The sequence below is a fragment of the Cryptotermes secundus genome, unplaced genomic scaffold, assembly GCF_002891405.2.
Source record: "Cryptotermes secundus unplaced genomic scaffold, Csec_1.0 scaffold816, whole genome shotgun sequence".
In the NCBI taxonomy this organism is placed as follows: domain Eukaryota; kingdom Metazoa; phylum Arthropoda; class Insecta; order Blattodea; family Kalotermitidae; genus Cryptotermes; species Cryptotermes secundus.
The window spans coordinates 4,016,582-4,043,790 of record NW_019724601.1 but is presented as its reverse complement, the minus strand read 5'-3'; the positions used below and the strand labels follow the sequence as shown (position 1 = coordinate 4,043,790).

The window sequence follows — 27,209 nt, the reverse complement described above, 5'->3', positions numbered from 1 at the left end:
TGTTAATCTCACCTTCCTCATATAGCACGACTTGCTTCCTACGTGCATAAATTTCTTACGTTCTTTTTTTTTTCACTAAAATAGCCATCTCTTCGAACCACGTAACTTCTAAACCATACTCCAGTGCCTTACCAAAGGCCCACCATGGTTATGACAACTATTCGCCTTCGTCTTCCACATATCCTACCGCTTCGTTTCTACCTTTACAAAATTCCTCTTTATTGCTTGCTTCGTTTCAAAGCCATTTTCCCATTGACGGTTGACCTGCCACTTTGTCTTAATTTAGAGCCCAATCAGACGCTCATGACCAGATCTTAGTCTTGAAGTAAGCTTCAGAGTTTGGCCTCTAATACGAGTCCTTTCTGATAACAAGACGGGTCTAACCCTTCTCACTTGTCACAGTCAATTACTTTCTATATTTCGTCCTTCCTCCTCTTAACTTCATGTCACGACCTTTACAACTATACATATATACTGCACATGGCTTTCTTGGCAATATATATACATGGTGTTTCACGACTTCGGGCATAACTGCAGGAGGAGATTTCCTAGGTCTCTGTGATCAAAAAAGTTCAGATAAATATGTATCCGATTTTGGACGGTTACGGAATTACGACCGTTTTAAACTCAGGATAGAAGGTAACGATTACTGACAATAAACGGAACAAAATAATAAACCAGCATATTACATGATACATTTAAAGTATGAATGTAAAGTTAACTTGGTGAAATTACCTTTAATTTGAATTTATTGGTGCTTAAAGCTGATTTTCGAAAATGCTACCGCCGGCCGCAACACAGTCTGCTGCTCTGTTGTGAACCGCGCCGGACATACCAATTCACACCGCCTTAGGTAGGTCTCAAGTGTCGAGATAACGAGAACGCTCTGTCTGTAGCTGGCTAAAAATAGCGAACCGCCAGCTGACAGACGCGGTTCACACGAGGGCGTTTACGGGAAAGAAAAAACTGTCTAACTCCGTAACCGCCTAAAATCGGACACATGTTTATATGAAATTTTTTGACCACAAAGACCTAGGAAATCACCTGCTGCAGTTATGCCCTAAAGTCATGAAACACGCTGTATATATAAGCCCCCTGTTAAGTCCACAACAGATTCTGCTTTGTTTTCATTAGCTCACGCTAGACAGGCAATTTAGTCACCTCAACGATCATAAGCTTCGCCGCCGCTCCAGCGGTGACACGGTGTCTCCATCGCATCCAGACTTCGCTGCAAAGTTCTGAGAACATACCCTTCTTTGCTCAGTCGCATACACATAGGTGCCAACAACAAACACCTATATATACAGTAGTATTTTTGAGGGGAGGAGGTTCTTTTATACATACGCTGTACAATGCTTGGCACTCCTTTTCTCCTGGCGTAAACGTTTCGCCTTCAACCGAAACCCTGAATTTTCTCTCGGCAAAAATGTGTTAATAGGCCTTATTATACTAACGGAAATTTTAATTTGAACTTATACGCACTGTTGTATGGTCCCTGGCTCCAGAGAAATCCCCACTGCATCTTACAGCCATCCACCTGTACATTTACGGCCATGAAATTCATTGTCTCCATGTACTGAATTCTACATTTATGGCATAAATGAGGACAAAGCTCATTGTGCTCACTCCCTGCAAACAGCTGCTCAGAGCCTGAAGAAATTACAATTTCATGGTACCTGTGAACTCACTGTCCCTTATTCTGAACTACAAAACTCCTGCACTAGTTTCCTGGGTCTCATGTGGGATTTGTGGTGGGCACAGAGAGGCACTGGGGCAGATTTTCTCCAAGTATTTTGGTTTCCCTGCCAGTCTTAGTTCCACCAACTGTTGTAGAATCGCCACCATCTGAGACTGGTACAATATACCACAAGAAGCCAAAGCACCAAATGGTCTGTCTCAACCCAATAAAAATAGATCACTCCTGTACCCTGGGCTCCATTTCTCCAAAAATCCATCTTAATATTTTATTTCTATCTCCAAGATATCCTTCAATTTATCCTATCAAAATACCCTTTGTATTCTCCTGTGACTTAACATACCCTTGGATCTCTACTGTACTCAATACACCTAAACCAAAAGATCAGGAGTTTTAGTCCCCCAATAATCCGCAAAACACACACTAATCCTTAGCTTAACTTCATGTTCAAAACCTATTTGAGGTGTTACTTATAATCCTTCCTTACTCAGCCTACATCACAGATACGGAAAGTTTCCCAAAACCCACCTGCCTTAATACAAAATTAATATTCCGTGGCAAAGCGCATCCATGGACACCATCATTGGCATTTATTTTGCAATTTCCCCTCCCCCATATTTATTTGTGAATGCAATTTATGATTCAAAGTTTGCAGATCAAACGCCAATCCCATAGTCTTCCAAATCCCAACAGCANAACGAAATCCATAAACTATTACCAAATACACAGTATGAAAACTGGGAGGAAGGGTTCGACATGGGCTTTAAGCCTTTATTTCAATCCAAATGGTACACAATACTAGATGCATCCTTACAGCAAACACTGACCTACAAATAAGAATTACATATATCATCTCACTTACCTTCAATGTCACAGTCATTACCACTCTGACACCAACCACAAAGACTGAGACTGACAAATTATCTTTCAATTATGCAAACATACTCTACCAAAAACATAAATAACAAAATTTATTCAATCTCATGCAGATAGATATCTCTAATTCTGCAGTTTCCTTTATGACGTGACTCCTAGCACAGCCCTTCTTTATTCATTGGCCCCAACAATTCCTACATGAATAATTTTATTTTTAATTCTGCATAGTCTTATTTTCATATTAACCTTCAACACTTGGCAATGATTTTCATTATACATTGCTTCATGATAATAAATGACTATCTTGAAAGAACACAATTTGGAAGTTACAAGTAACCTGCATAGGCATATCCGGACAGAAACATTTTAACAAACAGCACCATACATGAGATGACACTAGACTGAATTGCTGTTACTCTCCATATAGACAAACAATTCTATGTCTTGCCACACTGGTTCAGAAAGACTGCATGGAGCAGAAGACAACAACTGATTCATGTGTTCAACTTCCAGCCCACCTGCAACCCATCTCAATTCCTACAAACAAAACCTCCTTGGACAAATCTCCATGTCAGTGTGTAATCAATTTCCAGTGCTTCACAGAAATGTCTGCTTCCATTCTGATGAAGCTGGAGAACAGCAGGTGATTGGATGTTCTTGTCATGTATTTGGTCATGGTCAGCACCATTTAACATGGATAATGTGGAATGAAGCAAGCAGTCCCAGTACTTGTGTGTCAATGGTTATGCTTTGCTGATGTACACTGGTAGCTAGGTTCTCAGACAGACTTACACTAAATCCCATTTCTCTGATGTCAGGATGTAACCCTGTCTCAAGGGCCACTAGTATACATGTACCACCTCCAAACATAACGCAGTACTGCATACAATTAACTACAGGATACCACAGCAATAACTACAACTACTGAACTACAGTACCCACTACAACTAGTGTACAAAACTACTGGCAAGAACTACACATGCCAAGCTACTGGCTACAACTACACAGTACATGCCCACCAGTCATGAACTTTTGTCTGGAGTTTTATTATCTTAATTGGAGTGTTATCCATTCTTTTCAGTTTTAGCCACTATACATTGTATTATTGACAAAAGGTAACCAAAAGCCTAGTCTGTAAGTAAAACTCTAGACCTGTATTCAGGAGGTGCTCAGTTGGATCTTGGTTGGAACACCAGGTATCCTGAGATTTTTTGTGATTTTTCTGAATCCCTCCAGACAAATGCAGGATTGTACCTTGATTAGGCCATGACCTTCCTTCAAGACCCTTTCCAGCTCATCACTCATCTGTTACACCATCTGATGCTATATAGCCTTGACATTGAAAAAGCGTCCTTAAATAACACACAGAAAGGGAGAGAAGGAAACTATATCCCAGACAAGGAACAAGTAATTCTGCTTGTTTTTAATAATTGTGTCTGTTATATCCCTGTAGTCTAGGCTTTCAATTCTGCTCTGGATCTGGTTGTTCCATCACATCTGCGTCCCAGTTCTCTTATGGTTGTACTTAACTTGTGAACTCCAGGCTTCTTAGTAGGGCAATCTTACAATTCATTCTTAAGATGTTATTCCTGTGCTTAATTGACTACGCACTGTGCCATTAAGGCATATGGGGGATTGAAGGCACAGATCCATGAATTCTAAACCTCTGTGCCCATTGGATAGGATGCTGGGTAGGTCCCAGAGCTGGTCTGGATGCTTAATATCACCTACTCAAACTAATACATGGTCATCCAACTGTAGGCAGCTGCTATACTAACTGAGTTATCTTGGTTCCCTCTTAAAATAAACGGAACAGTAAAATTCAGCTAATTTCACCTGCTGTGTTAGCTGCGTCCTTCGTGTCACCTTGCAGGATTACCATAACGTTCTTTCTGTACAGTGCTGTTAAGTGTTCTGGGCCCTCAAATTCAAGGTTTGCCAAAAAACTTTTGTCTTACAACAGTGCCATGGATGGTTCTCTATCAAACTGATCTACATGGCATAATCACTGCATATAATCATTCAATCCTGCTAAGTAAGCTCTTAGTTACTTTTTAATACAAAATAATCATTACTGACAGTCAGTAAGCACAAGTTGCAACCTGCAATATCAACAATGCTCAAAATGATCAAATCAGGAAATTCTTCAGGTTTAGGGGAAACTACATTTTTGACCAAGCATATTACAGTACTGGGGGCCATGCAGTAGTGTAGCTGGTTGAGGCATTGTGCTACAAGCCAGAAGGTTACAGATTCGATTCCTGATGAGGTCATTGGATTTTTTGATTGATCTGATCCTTCCAGCCGCACTATAGCTCTGAGGTCAACTCAGCCTCTTAACAGAAACGAGTACCAGGAATCTTCCTGAGGGGTAAAGGGTGACGAGTGGTGCATAAGGCTGACAACCTCATCACCATCTGTGAGCTGAATGTCTAGAAAATGTGGAGCCTTGACACCTCACAGCCGTATAGGGCTCCACTGCCTGTTAAAGAGATAGATTACTGTACTTTCTCTACTGAAGCACAAAGCAATAAAATTCCTTTTTTAAATATTCCTTGTTAAATCAGTTCTTAGGTAAGCACTGCATGAGTTGTGACTGTATACTACCTGGAATGGTGCTTTGTACTTGCATGAGGCAAAGACAAATCATAAGTGGATATGGTAGTGACGCCATTGCACATCACAGATACACATCCAAACACTTTTGCTTGAGATCAGAGATGTTTCATCTATTATAAAATACATCTTGGTAGCTCCACTAATAAGACTCTTGAAAAGATCAGTTGGAAGCCCACATTATTCCCCAGACATTACAGGTTCTGAATCACTTCTGACCTCATAGCATCATGTTCCTGTCTTACTCCTTATAATGTAACAATGCAGTGAAACAAACTGCAACAATTACATTCTGCCTCAGACATTTTATTCCATGAGTTTTACATATCCTCATATTTTCATGCTCAAGCAGAAATACAATATATAGCTATATTATTTTTCATATGTTCATGTATATTTACATAAATACAAACAAGTAAATGAATCAATCATCTCCACATTCTATTACATTTACAATTCCATTGTATCATTATATAACAAATGCCTCAACACGTTACACATTACAGATGTTTAATCTTTTATTGATTTTTGTATCAACAACTGCAAATAAATCTTTACAAACATAATAACAATAATACACTGAGTCATGATCAGTAAACATAATCAAGTGAAAGGATTACATATGACTTGTATAAAACAAACTTCTCAGCTCAAGGCATATATTTTTTGCCCTTTTGATGAAAACTATCACAATTGAAAATAAGCATTAGCCTTATAATGTTTAGTCAGCCATGATGGTTCCCTCATCTTTTGATTTGATCATACATGGTACTGGCAACAGTACAATCAACATAATCTACAAGAAATACATCCTATTTAAAGCCTACTTAAAATACAAATATGATGTGGATAGTCCTTGGCACTGGCTTCATCTTGAGCTCCATATATGATGTGGGCACTCAACTGCAAAGTTAATTTTGTCAAATCCAGATGCATTTTCTAAGTAACCCTGTATCTGTTAGCTCTTATTTACAGTGATTTGCTTGCAATAAACATTCTAACCTTTTTTCTCTCCTAAAACACCATTTCTTGAATATATGGTCTTGGGGGGGGGGACAAAAAATATACTTAAAGTAAATCATTGCAGAAGAAGTTCAGCAGATACAGAGAATCCTCAACTACACGTCTGCCAAATTTCATACCTGTAGAATTTACGGTTGCTTAAAAAGGCACCTAGATCTTCTAAACTCAGTGTCACAAAGATAGGACTTACAGCCTCTCTTTAACAGATGCCTGTGGCCAGTTACTTCAGCAGTTCATTTACATGTGAAATATATGATGTTATTTAGTAATATTATAACAACCACTGAGAATATCTAGCATCACCTATACTGGTAAGGATTAAATAAATTTTGGAGGAAGAACATACACTTTCCACATGTGGATGCAAGAATTCTGTCCTTAGAACTGTGTGTTAATACTGATGCAATATTTTAGGAACCACAGTGACCCAGTATTCAGTCACATCTCTCACATATCCTCTGGGAGCAAACGCTGGATGTTCTGCGTTACATTTTATGCACTTTAACTACAAAATGGCATGTCAGTATCGGAGAACATAAATAATAAAATTTTATGGGAACTAATCAGAGACATTACATGACAGAACTAGCAACTGGATGGAAATGAGCAAGGAACAACATGCATGTTTGTGTATATACTTATGTATGTACATAAGTATGTACATCATGCAATTTGGGATAATCAGCAAGCAAAAGTCATGTCCAGGATTACAGCTGCTGAGATTAAATTTGTAAAATAAATGGTGAACTGTGCTTGGATAGACCACAAACGAAATTAAGACCTTAACAGAATTAAAAACAGAACCCATACTGTGCCAACTTTAAAAATATAACACCAACCGAATTCAACATGTTGACACTTCTGAAACATTATAAACCACATGGATCAAAGAACTGAGGAATAATTTTGAACAGACTACTGCAAAGAGCTTGGAACAGGCCAACATGTGGCTCAACATTATGAATGCTACATGATGAACATCATGATAAAAATAATTAGCAAGCACCACTCAACTGGATCACTCTGTTCAATAAGTACTTGTACTTGCTTTACAATCGTTTTGTCTTCGCTTTTACTGATCTCTCCAATGAAGAAGCTAGTGCGCATATATAGAGGAATGCTCCAACTCACCAAGGAAGCAGGGAAAGAAAGTAGGAGAAAAGAATGAAATAAATAAATACAATACAAATATACAACCGAGGGACACAAATTATGTTTCTTTTACTCACTGCATCCAAGTAGGGTCTTCTTATTTATGTTTTATTTAATGATGCTGCGAGTAGCTCATACCTATAAAGCATCAAATGACAGGACCACTACTGAACAATGAATTGCACAGAATGCAGAAGGAAGTGGTTGTGGCCTAATTTGAGTCTTTTGGCTAGAAGGTCAGGAACACCACCAAAAACATCAGGATAGGTGGTCTCAAAGCTGAGATCTGAACTTGGAATCCTATAAATATGAAACATAAGTGGTACACGCTTGACTACAAGATCAGGTTCGTCCAACTAGGAATGAAAGGGAGACTGAGACTTCTGTTACAGAGCAACTTGTCAGCATCTGCAATGAGGGGGGCTATGCTTTCTTCCCCTGTTCTGTACACGTATCCACAGGGCTGAGGCTGTATGCAAAATTAGCTTCTTACAGATGATATGTTGCATTATACAAGTCAGCTTTAAAATAAATCTGACATCAAAACTATACTCACTGAAGTATATACGCTACAACCATTATTCAAAATCATAAATATCTCTCTAAGCAGTTAATTTCTGATCATGAACACACTGCATGAATATAAGTTATGTAGTGGGGCACAGATAAATGAGCCTGCTGGCAGTTTGCCATAAAAGCCACAGGATGCACCGGCTGCTGATCTTGCACATGAGCGCCTAACAGAGAGCATGGTGAAGATGGCTTTGTTTGAGATGTTACAAGTAATGCGTTTATGCATTACTATAGGCCAACGGCCAAATAATCTTTCAGTTAGTGGCTGTAGGCAAGCACATGCATGCTTGGTCATTGCTTGTTATATAGCACAAAGCTAACCCCCTCCCCATTTTTGGTATTTCTCAAATTTTAGGAAATTACATCTGTGTACATTCAGTTACTCAGACCAACGTGAGATTTCAGGCTTTCACATTGGCAAATATTAGGACTGCGTTGTTCTGGGTTATGAAACTGCATACCAGCTTTTCAGAAGAACATTCTGTCTCCATCTTCATCCCAAAGACAGACACAGCAGGTTCTTCTGAAACGTGTTAACCACCTGCCATGCCGAATGTTGTCATAAACCAAATGACAACAACAATCTTTCTCTGAATCACTCAACACTTTCTAGCTACAGAAGCTTTGCTTCAAAATATAAAACAATGAAGAAATATTCATGCCATGCTGAATGATCCAATTACAAAAGTATGAACTGAAAGCAAAAGGCAACTGGTGAAAGAGAGGGAGTCTCTGACACTTGAAACAACAGTTGCAATAAATACTATACGATATATTACTACTGTACATTTGTTTCAGAATTGTTTCCACATGAAGTGGTAAAACCAACCCATATAGTCTACATCACAGATAACTGACCATTGAAGTCCAATATTATTTTTACTTTCCATAACTTCAACTACATGGACCTCAACTATACTGATAAAGACCAATGAAAACTAATAGCAGTCATTAACACATGTCTGTATTAATAATAAACGTCTGTTATTTACAGCATTAAAATCACAATATGTTCTTCTGTCTGCACACAATTAAAATATTTTGCACTGATGTGTTAATTCAGTTTGGTATGAAAACAAACAATCGCACCATATGTAAAGTTTGATATTTTCCTGGAGGTGACAATTAGGTTGTGACACCATGGTGTAATCTGGCAGATAACTACCAACATTCTTCATCCCTGAAGATGGAGGCATTATGTTCCTCCAGAGCATTGGTATCTACCTACAAGGCTATAAGAGAGAGTCATAACCTAACAGAGCACAACATGTGATGCCACATCATACTAGACTACTAACCTCTCCCATATCAAAAGATAACATGTCTGTCAGCACATCTCCAACATTATTTCTGTATCACAAAATAAAGTAGTTTAAAAACCTATGATACACTACAACAGAGGTATCTCATGACTTATGTGATAGCTGCATTCCCAAGAGCAGTCATGTAACTCAAAATTCCTGTTATTCCCTTCCAATCCGGCACAAATTCTAGGAAATTCCAATTTCATTCCTATCTTAATACTGCTAGTGCATGGCCCATCAAAGACAGGGAAAATAACTTATTTTTTCCTGTTTCCTTATAACTTATCTTCATCCCCTCCTCTTTCATCCCTCGTTGCTTTCTTGCATCCTAACTCATTTTCTTTGTTATCTCTTTCCCACTTCTTACTTCTCTCTCCTTCATGTTACAACATTACCCTCAACCCCATTCTTCCATTTCTTCGCCATTCTAATCCTTCGATCTCCTATTCCATTTTCCTTTTATTTGTAAATCCTATCATGTTTCTTCTCCATATTCTGAGGAATGGCATGTTGAGTTTCCCCTGGCTTGACAAGAATTTTCTATTATTTATATGTAGATGTATCAACTGTCCTTTTGTTAATAAAAATTAGCAAATTGCTCACCCAAGGTATTTTGCTTGATATTCTGGCTCCTAGTGTTTTGCCTTTAATCATTAATGAGATATAAGTAATTTAATTAATTTAATACCATTTTTTAGCAGTTAACAAATAATTTCACTGTTGGATTTAAGGTTCTCGCTGTGGTGAATGTGAAGAGAACATTTCTCTGGTTTGTATTACTACATAATCTGGAGACATGCCAATATTTTATTGTGAGAAATAACTGTAAATACAAAAACGGCCTAGACAACGTCCATCCCGCAATAGGCCAATGTTTCAGAGGAACACATCACCTCCACCTTCAAGGTTAGAGACTAACCCAAGCAAGGAACCAGCACAAGCAGGTGGCAAGCTTAGCTGTACCATCCAGGAGACTGCATTCTTAAAAATAATTTAATCATTTTTATCATCTTCATTAAAAAAAAAAAAAGCAAATTAAAATAAATTCATACAAAACTGAATTAAAGCAGAATTCACTTAAGTCAGGGGATACTTGTATTTTGTTTGATGCTTGTGCCTTACCTGAAAATAATTAATCTAAGATTATGTCATGCAGCAAGAATATGTGATATGTGAAATAAAGAACACAGACAACATTTGGTTTAAACCAACGAGACGTCCCCCCACCCAAAAGAGAGTGAATAAAATTGCTACCTGAATGCAATTACTATCATACATCATGTTTTACAGTCTGCATTCTGTCGTCTTACAGATAGGCACATTTAGTCAGTGCGCTAAAAAAATATTAATGAAGGTTGCACGTAGCTCTGGAATCTGAATAAGGAATTACTAAAATAAAGAGAATGTCTCTATAGCACTGAACACAGCACCTACTGAAGGTGTTGTGTTATCTTTAAGAAAATTGTTTATAGCAGAGTCCGAGTCCTTCAGTCACAAAGGACATACATGATATGGTTTAACATGCGTGGACCATCAAATAAAATGAATGGTTAATCTGAACCAGGAGAGTTTTCTTGCATCATTTTGCAACATCCTTTCAACTACTGATGTTCTGCAGTATCAAATGAAAATTGCAGGGGCTGAATGAAATTAAAAAATGCTTTCAGTCAAGTTGGGGACCTAAACCAGACACTTCCTTTGGCAGTTTAACAAGTGGAATACCAATTTTTGTTAAGGAATTTTCACATTAATCATCAAAATTAGGGCCTCCCTTAATGAAAAATAAACTGTAACAAAAGAATTAAGATTACAATGACACTGTGTAGTTGGTGGATAAGTACCAATCTTTTGGAGGGGCCTGGTACTTCCATCTTTAAGACAGGTGACCACTTCTTCTTCCCTGAAGATGCAGGTAACAGGTCCCTACAAAATGTTGCTGCTTATCTACCCAATTATCTGGCATCACATTCCAGAAAACAGTAACCTCAGGTCTTTTGCACTGCATGCTGGGCAGTTTGCAGCTAACTGAAAGAAAGGTGATTGTTGTGAATGTACACTTACCATTTCACTTATACCACAGGACTGTAACCATATTCATATCTGCTCATTTTCTGAACAGAGTCCAGATAGGTCATGTTTAGTATAACAGCATCCAGTATATGGGGAGGCATGTAATCAACTCGGTCCATTAGAAAGAACCAATCTGTCACTGGACCAGTGAGATGTACAGTGATTGAGTGCAGGTCCTTCTGAAGGATCTCCCTGATAGGTGTCCCCCACCTTTTCACCTGAGGATGGAAACAGATCCAGTTTCCAAAATGTTGTGTTCTGTTTTGTATGCTATGATAACGGACACAGGCCAGAAGCCCTGTAATCTTAAGTGTAACATCCCATTGTACGAATGCTTTAGAATTGACATTAATGAGTCCAACACATCGGCGTCTTTGTTACATGGGGAAGAGAAACTTCAGAATACAATAATGTGATATTTAGTTACAAAACATGGTAAGTAGCCCTAACAAACAAAATGAAATGTTAAGTTCTCTCCAATTACATTTAGTAGATTTTAACAAATCACTTGAAATATAATTCCATCACAAAATGATCCATTCCCATCCCACAGTACAAAATGTAACTAAATACAAAACAAGACGGAGACAAATCATTATTTCATTTTCCACTGGATACACACACACACACTGTACTTGCATCAGAAAACAAACAGAATGTGATGCATGTTGTACTTGTCTCTACTCAAACAAATGAGCAAAGCACAATCTACAGATGATGATCACTGTATCAAAGTACGAAACTAGACAGATTAAAAGGTGACCATCTCAAATCCGTTGTGCATCCTCTTCTGAATATTAATGTGTATACCTGTCTTGTACTTTGAATTAAGAAACTGCAGCACTTTGCTTGATGGGGCCTCATGACAGCCAATCAGTTTCATGAAATTTTTATTAAAGTAACTGGAGTTATACCAAAACAAACCTGAAGCATGAACATAGTTTAATTTTCTGGCATATTTTCTTTCCTTTTCATTTTAAAATAATTATTTTTCACTGAATTTGAACATATCTGACATCATGTAGAAACTCTCTGGGTGCACATTTTGATCTGCATCTGCTGCAAGAGGATATGTATCTACAGAAAAAGCCCATTGTGTCATTTGCTATAGGTTCTCTGAACTGAAATCTGTACGCAGTCCATGATTCTAATATGTGTAAGTATATGGCTTAACAATAATATGATGAAAAACAGTATATGGGTGGATGGGTAAAAAGTTGCCCCTGCACTTAATTAATTAAGCACCACACCATGAAGACATATAGGAGAGTGGATATATAGCTCCACCATTCTTGACCTCAGCACAGCTTCATGGCCTGGCTGCTTTACCCCCCTCAGAGAATGAGCCCCCAGTACCCATTGGATAGGAGGCTGGGTGTGCCACAGAGCTGGTATGGATGCTGTGAAGAAAAGAAAAATCTTGCCCTAACAGCAATCAAATCCAGACCGTCCAGCCTGTAGCCCACTGCTATCCCAACTCCTACAATGGATGTAAAAATAATAACCTGTACTAAATTTGGTTCTAAAACTTACAGCCAGATTACTCCAATTCATGTAATGAGTGAAGTTCTAAGAAATGTACCAAACTGTAATACACAACTTATCTGTTGAACTCTGTTCAGTTATCCACAGCATATAGTGTTCACAACACATCAGCGTTAACAGAAGTTTGTGGTAATTCAACACAGTGTCCATAATGAGGCATGAACACTCTTTTTATATTTCAAAATGCAATAAAAATTTAAAGTAACAGCTGACAAACCTTACACATATCATTACTACTGCTCTACCCAGTTCTCATTTTGAATTCAATAAAACCATCTGATTCATCTTGTCAAACACAGTAATAAAATACTTAATCACCTGGCATGTTTCAGCTACAATTTTTCCATCTTCAGGACTGTCAACTTAGTAAGTTATAAGCTGTGCATCATAATCTTAAAATACAATAAAAAAGACTGATAATTAAAATGTTTCACATAAATCTATACAGTAAAGTTATGACTTGGCACAGCTGTCTTCATATATGGGATGGTTATTACACTTGGAACACAGCTGAATATTACTAATTATCAAGCCATTAGTCTACCATACTGATTTATATTATTTTGATATTGCTCATATCTTTATGTTATATATATTATTATACTAGTTTCATATTTACGTATACAATTTCATAAAAAGCATTTTAACCAAACACCTTTGAATGTAAAGTAACATTTTGATATACCACTAATAATTTTAATGGCTTACTTTCTAGGTTAAACACCCCTGAAGACTGTGAAATTTCAGCTGAAACATGTCATTTGATTAAGTACTTAATGTGAATCTGATAAATTGTGTCAGGTGGTCTGTGGTTTTACTGAAATAATATATAAACACCTGAAAATTTGGTAAAGCCTTTAAATTAATTAAGACATACAGACTGTCAAAAAGAATGGTGTTACCTCAAATACAATTTTACAGGACACATGCCACAACTTTTAAAAATTAAAGCAAGCAGCATGGCATACCTCCTGTTAACAAGCTGCCAAAACAATAAAATAAAGATATACTGTTAGCAATGGGCATTCTTTTGGTTAGGACTTCCCCTCGTTATGTGACATGACCATTTTGGAACATAAATAAATTAATAACAGAACCTTACTTCAATAAGAATATTCAGTGGATCCCTAATGAACATGTACTACCTATGTAATTATTATGATACATATTGACCACTATCTTTGACATATTATTATATGTGGAAAAATTGGGTTATCAAGGCTGGATTCTGTAATCATGCTGCCTTGTGTTTTATATAAAAACGATGACTGCAACAATATCATCAATGGAATGCACCATATTTCATTGTAGGTCTACAAAACAGTATAAGACACCAATTTTTCTATGGTTTCTTTGGTCACAAAACATCTCACAAGTAATTAAAACACAGGCTAATCATGATGTACTGAAAAATGTGAAATCAGAATATTTACCCTCTGAGATTGCCAGGCAAGAATCACATCCAGTACCCAACATACTCACATGAAAGCAATATCAATATTATGAAGTCTCAAAAGCACACTCACTACTGTAATGTTTTCTGTCAACATTTTGGACACTCAACCATCCAATTCTTTTCAAACCATTACCTTTCAGAAACTGAATCTGTAGATGATGGTAGTGATAATACTGTAAAAGTAAAGTTGACCAACAGTTCAATTAAACATCACATGAACACGCATGCAGAAATGGGAAGCAGAGCCCTATGCAACCTTAACCTGAGCACAAGATGAATGTGATGCTCCAGCCATTTTACCACAACAGAAACAGCTCCTGGTACACATTAGATAGGAGACTTAATAAAATGGTGATGCTAATTCATTCATTACAGTGTCTGACAAGAAAAGGGATACCAATTACTGGCATGCATTAAGAGAAATACTAAGAAAGGTAACAAAAGTTGAGAAGCCATGGGTGAATACAAATACAGCAAGAACAGATAACATCAGAATAGTATCAGAACACATGATAAAGGCCCAAAGAGCGAGGACTCTAAAACGATTTACAGAAAAAACTGTCATCATGAATGACACATGAGAGCAAGTAACACACACTCCTCACTGAGGATGTCAATACCCTTGCAGGTTACATTAGGAGCAGAAGCCAATCTAATTAACAGACACACCTTGAACTGAGAGACATCATTATACAAAGAGCAGTTTCTGTAGACTCTTGTAGGAACAGTTACATTATCTTACAATAAATGAGCTATAAATTTTTCGTTTTAAAAACAATGATAAAAATTACGGCATAGATGATGATGTGATCACACATCAGTTAAAAGTTATGACAGAAGAACCAAAGAAGAACCAAACAAGGGCTCCAATATGGGTTTAGCATTCTCCTGAGAATTCTTGCTCTTCCTCTGTCCTGTCATCAGAAATAAAATCATATTATACTACAAATATATTAATTTCTTTCTCATAATAAAACTTTCCAAAGAGATTAGCGGAATTAACAAGAAACAGGAGAAAGCAGTTCTCATGGCCACTCTAAATTTGTTAGCAGTTTAAGGAATACAATGAGAAACTCAACAAATAACACTGGCTTTATAGAGGGATTACTGTCTTCTTGGATGTGACAATGCACAATTTTGTAGATAGGTACCAACATTCTGGAGTATACTGTACCCATCCTCGGGTGTTTGAGGCAGCAGGTTCTCTGAAACATTGGCATGAACATTCGAGTTCTATAAAATGTGGGTAATTTCCTAAACAGCTAAACAAGTGGTAGTTTTTCAAGATATGCTGTGCTCCTTAGATTTTATAGCGGTTCAGGACTTCTGTACTTCCTCTGCCTGTGTCTCAGTCTTTCTCTCCAACCTGCTTCTACAAGTTATGTGTATCCACAATACTTGTTCTATGAAGGCTTCTGTATGTGAATGAACCATTTTTATTCTTCACTCTCAAGATTACAGAAATATTCTCCATTTCTCAAGAAACAAACCATTACAGCTGATGCAATACTGTGCGAAGGTGAGCATGTAGGTTAGTACTTGAGTTCTATCTAGGAGGCAAAGGTAAACCTACCCCTGTAACAGGCCATAGAGGCCATTGTTGTGAGATGTTGAGGCTTCCACATTTTCTAGACAATCAGCTCACAGATGGTAGTGAGGTTGTCAGCCTCACAGACTGGCAGCCCTTCACCCCTGGAAAGATTCCTTGTACTCATTTCTGTTACATGCTGAGTTGACCCCAGGGCCATAGTGTAGCTGGAAGGATTAGGTCAACTGAAAAATCTGAAGACCTCATCGGGAATCAAGCCTTATGGCTCACAGCATAGTGCCTCAACCAATTATGCTACCACTTGCCCAGTTGTATCTAGGAGGAGCCTGTTAAAATCTCAGCTATGAGATCAGCTATCATGACTGAGATTCTTTTGAGGTTTTCCCTCAGTTCCTCCTGGCAAATGCCAGGACAGTACCTTGATTAAGCCACAACCACTTCCTTCCAAACCCTTTCCAATTCATCACTCATACATACATTCTACATACTCAGTGTCCTGTAAACTAACCCACAAAAGAATCAGGACATGCAAACTTACTACTCAATTTCCAACTTTTGCAGTCACTTTTCTATTCTGTAATCATTTCCAGTGACCAATATTTTCATACATCAATTTTTTTTGTACTATTAGTTTCAGGGGTATCTACTAAGTATAATTACTGCATGTCTAACTGATAACTGTACTAACCTAGCAGCCACACCATTTCATCATACATATATTATTATTATTATTATTATTATTAAGGAAGAATCACCTGCCAGTTTATGAGAATCCACGTTTTTTGCAAACAGCTGTATTAAAGAATACTTTCATCAAGGCAACAACATTGGCCCTTCCAAACCCTTTCAAAAACATCTAGCTCCAACTTCAATATTGTCTGCCGTTCCTTGCGACATGTGCTTGTAAGATAACAAAAATTCTTATCAAAGGAATAACATTTGTCTGTCACTGGTGTGTAAACTGGGGGCACTTCCATGGACTGCCATATACTCAGCAATGAAAATGAAACTGATTAAGTGTAACTCTGATAATATTATGCCTAATGTGTCATACCAATTACTGTGTAGGGAACATCTGTAGGATAGAGAGAGGTCAGAGGTGTATTCTGCTGTGGTTCATACTGCTTAAGCATTTCCTTGATGAGGTCTCTCTTTGTTCGCTAGTCTTAGAAGAAAGAACTGATACTTACTACATGCCAGCTGCACTTTTAAAATAGCACAGTCAAAAGAGATCTACTTCTAAATTCCCTAAATTGACAGTAAACCACAAAAGAAATATTATACACTGCTACTGTTTTCATTTTGTGATCAATAACCATAAACAGGTACTGGTAAAGACAACTGTATAAATATTTTTTGCTTCCATCACTTTTTAATTTTATGAATTTTTACGCAAGTTTTGTGTATTATATGTTTATATGTTAGAATATAATAAGAATCATTACAGGATGTAGAAGTAGAGATTCATGTAGAGAATTATTTAAGAAATTAAAAATTCTACCGCTTCAATCGCAATACATATTATCGCTTCTCCTATTTGTTGTTTACAACAAAGATAAATTCAAATTAAATTCTGATGTCTATAACATGAATACTAGACAAAAATATAACTTCCACCTACCCTCATCAACTTTATCAGTATATCAAAAAGGAGTCTACTTTACTGGCATAAAAGTGTTCAACAATCTGCCACAAAGTATTAAAAACTTGGGCAATGATACTAAAAAGTTTAAATCAGAATTAAAGAATTATCTACATGCTCATTCCTTCTACTCTTTAGATGAATACTTCAATGTAAATAGAGAATGATGTAAAATTAAGTTATATTAATTTTTAAGCTAAAATTGCCTGTACTTATGTATGTAACATTTTGACTTGTTCTGTATCCAAAGGTACTAACCTGCTTAGGATTTATAGAATGTAAATAAATTCAATTCAATATATTTCTACCCACCCTCCACTCAGTGACGCTCTTCAGTCACACTCAATACACAGGAAGCAATACTTATTGGCTTCTTGCATGGCGCAGGTGATTTGCCTTTGCTGTGGGTTAACCTAGCCTCTAACAGAAATGAGCACCAGGAATCTTCTTGGGGTAAAGGGTGGCTGGTGCATAAAGCTGAAAATCTCACCACCATCTGTGAGCCAACTGTCTAGAATATATGGAAACCTTGACATCTCACAATCCTATGGGCCTCCAAAGCCTCTTACAGGGATAGCTTTACCTTTTATCTGCAGGCAACAGTTACATTCATGGAGATTGTATGATTGTTTGTTTCCTTCCGAGTGCAAGACATGGCTTCAAAGAGGAGACTACAGAACATGATACAGCACAAGAATCAATGTTAGATGGTGATTCAGATAAACAATTATCTGAAGACACAAACACAAAAATCAATTAAGATGTAATAGTTTTCATTTCATGCATTCTGTTGTGCTACAATATACAACCTCTTTATTACAACCGTCATAACACAATATCAAGATCAGTGCCTAGTTTCGGCTCTGCCGAAACATGTAGCAGAGCCAAAACTAGGCATTGATCTTGATATTTCTTGTGTTGTGACGGTTGTAATAAAGATGTTGTAAGATGTAATAGTTTTAGGCTCTTCAAATGAGGGAAATGAATAAAAATAGTGGACCCCAAAGGCTCCCATCATTACAAAATAAAAAAAACCCAATGAAAGCAAATCATTACTAACATGTCTGCACACGTCTGTCACTTCTCTGTCCCCATAATAATCTAAACAAACATCGTACATAGTCCAAGGCTCTTTGATTGCACTCTATGAGCTTAGTTTATAATGGAAATAGGTTCTATTTCTGACATCAGAGGGAGAGAGTAAGGAGAGCTACTCCAGGTCCTGGAACAGAGTTTGAGAGTAGCTGTATAAACAGCCACAACAAGTAGGAATCTCTTCATATCCTCTGCATCTGGTTGTAAAACATTAGGGTCTTCTTATATTAAAATGTAAGATGATGGACAATTTCCAAGCAAATGACCTTCTGCACTGTATCACACAATAGTCAAATAACCTTATCTTATCCATATACTACATATGTGATTTGAACAAGCACAAGTATCCAATATGAACAGAATGTGGCTCACTACCTGGCAATCCCAACATTAGTCCCTAATGTGAAAGAAGTCAAAGCTAAAACTTTGGTCATCTATATGCCTGATGTTTGCAAAATGTGGCTAAGACCATGCAAATTAAAACTGTAAATAACTCCACATGCTGTTGGTTCACTACTGTGATCCCAGCAGCAACAAAATTAAAGTATCCATGCAAAAATTAAAAACCATTAGAGAAGGCATCACACATGCATGATCTTCACATGTGTTTATTGTCTCTATAAACTGTTCATGAAGCCATATAACCAACTGGATTTTCTAAATCAAAACAACTGAAAGTAAATAAAGATCACCTTGGATTGGATCACTCAAAATTAATGTTGTAGGTCACATCCAGGTCAGCATTGGTAGGAACAATTCTGAACAAGGCAGTCTGTATCCTTTTAATGACAGAAGAACATTCACTCTCACTCTTATTTGCCTAAGAGTTACATAATAATAAAATACTGGATCAAATGGCAACATGGACTTTGGACCAATTCACAATATAAAACTGATGTGAAAAATCTGTTTGATTGAAATGATACACAGTGAAACAGAGAACTGACAACTGTGGCAGGAAGCCATGCTGTTTCATATGCAGCGGTTATATAGACCCACGTCTGAAATTACGACTTCTGGAATTCAGAATTTTCAAATCCAGTCTTTCTTCAGTTTCAACATCCTCAGACTTTCACATTAGTTTCAGAAAGTAAACAGGCAACAAGGGATGCCATGACAATCCCACAACTCACTACACAGTAACTTACTGAGAAAAGGAGGGAGACGTTAAAAAAGAGCCCAGCACAACGAGGGCTGGGAGAGGGTGGCTATACCACCGTGCCGCTGGGACCGATGCCGCCCCCAACTGCTGCTGCAGTTACTGTAGTTGGGCTTGATGGGATGTGAGAAGCAAGACCCTAAAAGGACACAGTTGAATCAACATGTCAATAAGAAGAAGCTCTGGAAATGTTTCTGTAAATACTTGCAACAGTAAAATATCTGAAAGTTTCACCCCCAAAAATTACCCAAAAGACTTTAACAAAACTTTATACTACATACATATTTACACTATGGCCTGCCAGGTGAAATTGTGGTCCACATGTCAACCATAATACTGTTTAAATGGAACTCAAACAAAATTATCCCATTTAAAATGGTCTTATGGGATACAACAAGCAGAGAGGTACCAATGCTTCTGAAGAATCTACTGCTTCTATCTTCAGAGAAGAAGGAGCAGGTTCATTCAAAACAATGGTACTTATTTACCAAACAAAATGGAATCAAACTCAGAAGTTCTTAATCTCAACATTCACTTCTGTAAGAACCTCAAATTTCAATAGTCTTCCAAATTTTTTGAACATGTTTTATCAATCAAAAAGTACATAAATTTTGGCCTCCCTAAACTCAATATGTCTACTGAAAGGCTCTTTTTCAATTTAATCCATTCACATCTGCCACTGTACCTACACACTCTCAAATTCATACTAAAATAATAATATACAGACAAGGAGAATAACACAAAAAAGAAAATAGATATTGAAAAACATCACAGCCTGGATGTGAACCTGCCACTTTCTAGTTACTACTGATTTGTCTTCTTACCGCTACAGCAAGGGGACTTACGCTGTGCACTGAACAGCAGCACTCATAAACAGCGCACACAGCATTTTCTTCTGTTTCCTTGTGCGTTTCTTTGTATGGGTTCATACAACTTGCACTCAGTTCACTATGATTTCCTTAACTTGACACAGTTTAAAGAAAATTTGATGTGTCACAATTATGCAACCTTGTTATTTGTCATTGCATTCACTTCTAGACCATTATCCTTATCAGCCTCTAACAGGGTTCCTGACATAATGACAGACTATTCAGATCACATAATAAAATTTCACTAATACAGACTATAGGGTGGGCGGAAGAACAGCCCTGATTACACACTCATCTGGATTAGGGAAGTGGTAATAAAAAAATGCTAATATCATGATATACACTATTACATCAAATGTAAGAGACACATTTTACACATTTTCCTGTTAAAAAATTAAGGTGCATCTTAAATTCGAGGAAGGTGCGTCTTTCTAATTTATTTCCTAAAACCAGCATTCAAAAACTGGATGTCTTAAATTTAAGGGCATCTTATAATCAAAGGAATATGGTATTATTGAAACCAGAATCTAACTTGCAAATAACGATCACATTATCCACAATACCAAAAGTGACATATTTCAGTTTCATTCCATTTCTATTTGACACCATCATTCATACTTAAAACACTTGAAGAGCACAGTGACAGTGCAAGAGATCATCACTGTACACATGTCAGCAGGGAACTGGGCAAGTGCAACCATGTGCAACTGACTTCTGACGTCACCACATTATGTGGTATCCAGTTTAATGGAGGCTGGATTGGCAAGGTTTTACTGCATTAACCCCTTCTGTAGTAACAGCAGCTCAGTCCAACTACATACAGCTTCTCTCAGAGTGGATTTCCACCATCTGTTTCTTGGTCTGCCCTTTCCACTATTTTCTTGAGGATTCCACTGAAGCATAACCTCTGATGGCTGTTCATCATCCTTCCTCACCTTGTGGCCAATCCATCTAAATTTTTGTTTCCTTATCTCCATATTTATATCTGTTTGACCAGGTAACTGCCAGACCTCTCTATTTGAAATGGTTCTAGGCCACCAGATTCTTAACATATATCTCAGACATCTATTAATAAACATCTGAATTTTCCTTCTTAAAACCCCTTCTGTGAGAACTTAAATTAAATTTAGTATTTTTTTTGTTTCCTACTGCATATGCTATTATTATACCTGTAAAGCTTTTCTTTTCTGTGTGAAAGCATGTTCTATATGTTGCTGCCATCTTCCGAGAAACATAAGAACTACATGCAAAACCTAGCATACAGCTTGGAAACATGTCAGGATATAAGAAACACAGCAGTGAACTTAGCCTGAAAGTTTTTGAGAATACACGAAGTATGAACAGAGAGTGAATGAAGAAATGAGCAGATTAATATAACTTTTGTTGATCTTTCAGAAAGGGGGCACATGGTAGCATAGCTGGTTGAGGCACTATGTTACAAGCTGTAAGGCTGTAGGTTCAATTCCTGATGAGGTCAGTGGATTTTTCAATTGACCTAATACTTCCAGCCGCACTATGGCCCTGGGGTCAACTCAGACTCTAACAAAAATAAGTACCAGGAATCTTCCATGGGGTAAAGAGTGGCTGGTGCATAAGGCTGACAACTTCACCAGCATCTGTGAGCTGACTGTCTAGAGAATGTGGAAGCCTCAATGTCTCATAACACTACAGGCCTCCACATTCTGCTATAGGGACAGCTTTAACATTCTTCATCTTTTATCACATATGGATACTTCCCACAACTTTATGTAGGCTCTCACACGTTAGTCTGTATGGAGGAAATATCAAACAGAAATGTATAGAGAAAATGACCCTACTCATGAAGAGAGTTGCAATGTGTGTACACTGCCTGGCATAGATGGTCATAAAGTCCAAAGCACAAAATTCATCGCTTTTTTAAATTTCTGAGGCTGTGTTTGCCACACACACACAAACACGTTTCTGCTCTGTTGGAACTCACGTCAGTCATCAATGTGAAATGCTCAATACCACAAGGTGTGTTGGTGTGAATATGATTTCTCATATTCATGACATCTGCATTATGACACTGGTTATGTACTGGTCAGTAGGCATCAACATTTTTGAGAAAGGAAGCAGCATGTTCCCATCAGCGTACAGGTGTCATAATCCAAAAGACCATTACATTAATCTTACCAGAGTGAAATTCTCAAATTTCATATATTACTACCTTCCCAACCGCAACTGATATATCATTGTACAAGATTTGAGGTTCTCACAGAGAACAGTATTAAGATTATGCTCTTCTGGGATGTGACATCATGTAGTCTTGTATCTAACAGCATGATGTCACATCCCAGAAGAGCATAAACTTAAGATTCATTACATCATTATGGTTTCTCCAACAAACCTACAGCAGAATCTGTTATGTTCAGAGCATCAAAGTACAGTGACCTTCAGATAGAATCTTATTTGTAATCGTTTTGTTCACTGACAGACTGTTTGCATGTTACAACAGGAGGTAGGGGAATTACTTCTCTCCAGTATTCTGCAATGAAAACACCATGATGTAGGCATATTGATTTGCAGAGGTCATATACTTACTTTCCTAATATAGACTTCACAATGCATATCAGTTGATACACTCACCATTTTTCCTGGCCTTGCCCACGTGTAGACATAACCATCCTGACACGCTGTGACAAAGCAATCTTCTCGAAAAATGAGAGCTGTGAGCCGTTCGTGAGCAATCTTCTTACAGATCAGAGGCTCAAGGACGGGACACTCATCAAACCTCGGACAGGCACCGGTTCCAATGAGTCTCATGGGGTCATCTGCTGAGGTACGATTTGAAGTTCCACTCCCTCGATATGATGAATTATTTTTATCACCTCCAGTGCTTCCGCCTCGCGATGCAAGGCTAAAATTCCGCTTGTGAGTACCACTTCCATCTTTTCTATCACCAAAACCAAGTCCAGCAAGTCTCTGTGTAAGGGATGGGGCTGATGAATTATTGTGCATGTTCATGCCATGGAAATGAGTTGCATTTCCATCTGCAAGACATTCCTTGTCCTTACTTGCCACAGCATTGGTCTGTAGTGTTGTGGACACATTGTTGCATCTGGGCACACAGCCCCCCATAGAGTTTAAGTGGTATGCACCACCTGCTGCTAATCCATTTACACCAAACGTTCCAGACCCACCAACACCACTAGTCCTCAATTTACTGCACATTGGCTGACGTAAGACATCTTCTGTAATGTCCCACAGACAAAGTTGTGTGTCTTGACCTACAGAACCTAGACGGTAGCACGTTGCCGCATTCATACGATTAAAGTCTGAGCCAGAAGAGTTCCTGTTTGAAGCCTGATTCCCCGAATTCCTAGTCACTGAACTTCGTTCACTACTCCCACTGGACAACGTACAATTTGGCGTATGATTCTGTTGGGTTGTTTCATCATCTGATCCCCCACTGAAGTCCACTGTGCCATCTTGTTCACTGTAAGATGTGGTGTAGGGATCAAACGCAACCACACTAACCCAGCTACGATGACCTTGTCCTCTTGCAACAACCCTCCTTTCATGGAAACTCCACACAGTAACAAGATCATCCTCACCCCCCACAACAACATAACGTCCATCAGGTGACCAGCAGACACACAGAAATCCTCCAAAATAGCTCCTCGCTGATCCTAACAGTTCCATGGTATCATAATGGAACACCCGCAAGAAACCGTCCTGAGAAACCACAGCAAGACATGTACCACATGGAGAGAAAGCAAATTCATTGATACAACAGCCTTCTGATCCAATGACCCATCGGTAGAGAGGATTCCGTGTGCTTTTGGTCTTGCATGTATGGATTGCATACCCATCACCTTGTTTGAAAGGCTGGTAATGGGGTGGAGCTGTGCCACAAGGCAACTCTTCATTATACAGGTACAGCTGGCCGCTGCTATGTGAAACCAGAAACAGGTTTGTTGATCCAGGCACCCACCGGATGCACGTTACTTTCGTCTTGTCAATTAATCTCTGGCAAACAAAAACAGAAGATGAAAGAGCAGAATACGATTTACATACCTCATCAAGCTACATTCAAGGGAAACTTTATGTGCCAAAAAACTTCCACATGATTACAATCAGTTTTTGTTAATTTACAGAACATAAATCATCCTAATCATTATAATTAACTTCTCTCTCCTATTTATGAACCAAAATGTCAGTTTACTATACGGTTAATTTATGTCACATGCTCATCATACACCTGAACTGCACTAATATCTAATCTTAGGTGGAGACAAATTCAAACAAAATTTATAAAGTAAAACTCAGAAAAGCAAGGCTGCATATTTTAAATTGTGTTACTGAGTTACTGGATTATTATTTTGAAATTAAAATATACTACAACTACACAGTAACACTGCAATTACCTCTTCATTGTACAGTTTACTAAGCTCCTTTTTTATAGGATCAATAAGCTGGATCTGTCCTGTTGAAAAACCGACAACTAGGGACACGCTATCCGGCGTCATTGTAACAACATTGAAGTCATGGCAAGTTGGATTCGTACCCTTATACATTTTTTTGTCTACTGGTTTGGTTAGATCTGCTGCCTGCAAGCAAATTTAGGTTAGGTTTGTTTCAGTACAAGTAAAATAATACTATATGCAATGTGTAAATTGTAAATAATCACAAACATTATTACTTCAAGTAAACAAATACTCAGAACTAATACGCAAGTGTACTTGCCTTTTTAACACCTTTGTATACGTAAACATATAACTCCCTACCGAAATTGAAACAAATTCTATCCCCATTGCCGCTTGGATCTGGTAATGTTACAAACGACACACGAACAGCGGCACTGCCTTGAGTGTTGGTATACCCGACCCTATTGGGCCTTGAATATTCTGAGAGCGTCATTAGCCTGTACGTCCCTTCTCTTGTAATAAACTGTGTTTTTAACTCATCCTTCCCCCCTCCATCTTGCACCGCCATTTTCATATACCACTGATTTGGGAGGGGGCTGCAAACCGTGCAAGTCTTGTTTCACATGTGCACGCAGAAGCGGAATCGGAAGTATTTTACAGCTGTTGAGGAACAAGTGAAATTTAGCGCACGCATCGAGGAAGTGTCGCATCTGCACGGTACGTGGGAAATTCAAGCGGACTACTTCAAATACAAATTACAAGAACTCTAAGAACAGTAGAAAGTACGACCATTCTAAATTATTCTAGGCGCCGGACGCATCTCGTTTAATAAAGTACGGAGATCCGTATCCTAGAGACTATTCAGAAAGAAAAAATTCTAAGAAGGGTGTGTGAAGAAATCCGAAAAACAGGAACGAACGTGTGTACTGAAGGTAACGATGAAGATGGGTCACAGGAGGAGAAAATATATTTAAGCAGTTCCTAAAATCTTTCGGCGAGATCATCTCGAGAGCCGAAGGAAATCAACTAAAACTGACACAACTTCTGAAGAACAGGAAACAGATGGAACAATTCGGTTTGGTTGAAAAGGCGAAACACAAGCAGTAACACAATGATCGACTCTTTTTACACCATCCATCGTCCTGATTTTTATTTAAAACAATGTTTCGGATATTGGACTCTGCCTCCGTCCTGACGTAAAAAGCCCACTCCGTTGATCCCAATTTCCGGATACCAGAACCAATACAAGGTAGGACATATACAATCCAATGATAGGATATAGTCTGTCGACCTCTCAAATCACAGATAAGATAAAGATAAATATAAAAAATACACCCAAAAATACAGATTATTACAATTCATGCAGACAATTTCCAGAATACGAATAATCTGACAGCAAATAAACAAATACCCATTTCATTTCATTTATTCACCTTCCATAAATCCTGTCGAGAATACATTCTCATGCGGAGGTGGAGATCATCCTAGTTACAGTCACAACTAAGAATTACAGTTGTCATCCAATAGCATACACATGTGTAATACACTACTGATAAACATACACAATATAATAAATAAGTTAATTTTAGTAGTAAAAGTAATGGCAAACCTTATACAATTTGTACAGTTTTATGCAAGTCCATTAATTAAAAATTCAATAGTTAAAACACAATGTCACTAATAAGTTTTGTATAACATACATTAATAGTATAATAAATTGAAATAAAGACTTGTATACAGTGATATAAAGATTGTATATATCTAAAATAAGTGACTAAAACTAGAACACAGACTGACAATCTTGTCTTCTTTTAATTGTAAAGGAAGACAGCTACTCACATCTTAAAAAGATTTATAACAGAAATATTCCTGTAATGAATAAAAAGAATGCAAATATAAAAATTGTTTTAATTGTACCTCAAAACTCTGCATTAATATGCGCTAAAATCATATGCTGTAGTCCACATAATAAAATAAAATAAAATAAAATGGATGTTTCTTTCTTAGAATGCTCTGGAACATGAAGGTCACTATGGTGGCCAGTAATATATTCATGGAACACTTCGAGGAAATAGTATTGGATGCAGCAGACCACAAACCAACTAAATAGCTGAGATACGTCAACACCTGTGAAGTTTGGCCACATCAACCTGCAAGAAGTAGGATCCTAATTTATCCATGAGAGTATACATGAAG

General features: G+C 37.7%; 1 protein-coding gene across 4 annotated transcripts; it reads right to left on the bottom strand.

Annotated features, from left to right (window-relative positions):
* Positions 1-5,473: 5,473 nt before the first annotated feature.
* Positions 5,474-26,363, bottom strand: LOC111862478 (WD repeat-containing protein 20). 4 transcript variants are annotated; one of them, XR_002842440.2, is made up of 5 exons: positions 25,333-26,362; positions 25,014-25,196; positions 23,233-24,615; positions 19,746-19,895; positions 5,474-11,528 (listed from the first exon to the last, which is right to left on the bottom strand). XR_002842440.2 is itself a non-coding variant. In XM_033750689.1 (4 exons), exons 1-4 carry the CDS (start codon positions 25,585-25,587, stop codon positions 15,133-15,135), a joined length of 1,914 nt encoding a protein of 637 aa, XP_033606580.1. In that variant the 5' UTR covers positions 25,588-26,363; the 3' UTR covers positions 12,721-15,132. The 4 variants fall into 4 exon arrangements, 3 of the variants coding, with proteins under 3 accessions (XP_033606580.1, XP_023703707.1, XP_033606581.1); XM_033750689.1 differs by lacking the exons at positions 5,474-11,528; positions 19,746-19,895 and adding an exon at positions 12,721-15,225 and having other exon boundaries at positions 25,333-26,363; XM_023847939.2 differs by lacking the exon at positions 5,474-11,528 and having other exon boundaries at positions 19,190-19,895.
* Positions 26,364-27,209: the final 846 nt, after the last annotated feature.